Source organism: Arachis ipaensis, chromosome B03 (assembly GCF_000816755.2).
Source record: "Arachis ipaensis cultivar K30076 chromosome B03, Araip1.1, whole genome shotgun sequence".
Classification (NCBI taxonomy): Eukaryota; Viridiplantae; Streptophyta; class Magnoliopsida; order Fabales; family Fabaceae; genus Arachis; species Arachis ipaensis.
The window spans coordinates 94291429-94292899 of record NC_029787.2 but is presented as its reverse complement, the minus strand read 5'-3'; the positions used below and the strand labels follow the sequence as shown (position 1 = coordinate 94292899).

At 46.7% G+C, this 1471-nt stretch overlaps 1 protein-coding gene across 1 annotated transcript; it reads right to left on the bottom strand.

Annotated features, from left to right (window-relative positions):
* Window positions 436-774, bottom strand: LOC107633401. Its single transcript, XM_016337036.1, has one exon. It carries the CDS (start codon window positions 772-774, stop codon window positions 436-438), a length of 339 nt encoding a protein of 112 aa, XP_016192522.1.

The following is a 1471-nucleotide window of genomic DNA, read 5'->3' as shown; positions in this document are numbered from 1 at the left end:
CTTTGAAAATATACCTATGCCCATTGTCCAAATTTCTCAAAACCCCTAATTTACAATCTTCATAACCAATAATAAGAACATACCTCCCTGCAATTCCTTGAGAAGACGACCCGAGGTTTAAATACTCGGTTATCAATTTTAAGGGGTTTGTTACTTGTGACAACCAAAACGTTTGTACGAAGGGATTTTTGTCGGTTTAGAGACTATATCTACAACGCGACTGTTTTTATGACATTCTTTACTGGCAGAAATTCTAACGCCAGCCACCCTATAGTAACCTTTTCCTAGCACTTCCGTGACCCAGTATGGTCCTTTCCAGTTAGCTGCTAGCTTTCCTTCCCCTGACCGACCTGTTCCGATGTCATTTTAGATCTAGATGAGGTCGTTGGTGGCGAGGCTTCGCTGGATTACTTTTCGGTTGTACCTTGATGCCATTCATCGCTTCAGAGCTTCCTCTCTAATCCGAGCTCTTTCTCGGACTTCTGGAAGCAGGTCGAGTTCTTCTTTCTGCTCTTGGGAGTTGCTGTCCTCATTGTAGAAGACCACCCTAGGGGATCCTTCATCTACTTCAATGGGGATCATTGCCTCCATTCCGTAAGCAAGTCGGAAGGGGGATTCGCCCATGGTAGAGTGTGGTGTTGTTTGGTACGCCCATAGGACTTGGAGAAGCTCTTCAGCCCAGGCTCCCTTCGCGTCCTGTAGTTGACGTTTTAGGCCGGATAATATAACATTGTTTGCGGCCTCGACCTGTCCGTTAGCTTGTGGGTGTTCCATTGAAGTGAACTGGTGCTTGATTTTTAGATCTGCTACTAGGTTCCTAAAACCAGTATCAGTGAACTGGGTCCCATTGTTCGTGATGATGGAATGAGGAATGCCAAACCTTGTGACAATATTTCGGTATAGGAACTTCCAACTTCTTTGGGTGGTGGTGGTAGCCAATGGTTCTACTTCGATCCAATTTGTGAAGTAGTCTATTCCTATGATGAGGAATTTGACTTGCCCTGATCCCTAGGGTAGTGGTCCGAGGAGGTCAAGCCCCCACTTTGCGAACGGCTAGGGTGAGGTGATGCAAATGAGCTCTTCGGGTGGGGTGATATGGAAGTTGGCATGTTTCTGGCATGGAGGGCATGTTTTGATGAACTCGGTCGCTTCTTTCTGTAGAATTGGCCAGTAGAAGCCAGCGCGGAGTATCTTTTTGGACATGCCCGTGCTCCGAGGTGGTTACCGCACATTCTGTTGTGGACTTCTTCCAAGACCTCCTTTGTGGCAGAAGTCGGGATGCATTTTAGGAGGGGTGTTGAAACTCCTCTCCTATACAGGACGTCGTGTACCAGAGTGTAGTATTGTCCCTCCCATATGAGCCTCTTTGCGTCTTTCTTTTCTGTAGGAAGTGTTTCAGACTTGAGGTAGTTGATTATATAGGTCATCCACCCTTGGTCCTGGTCTGATATGCTTAGGACCTTCTTCCCTT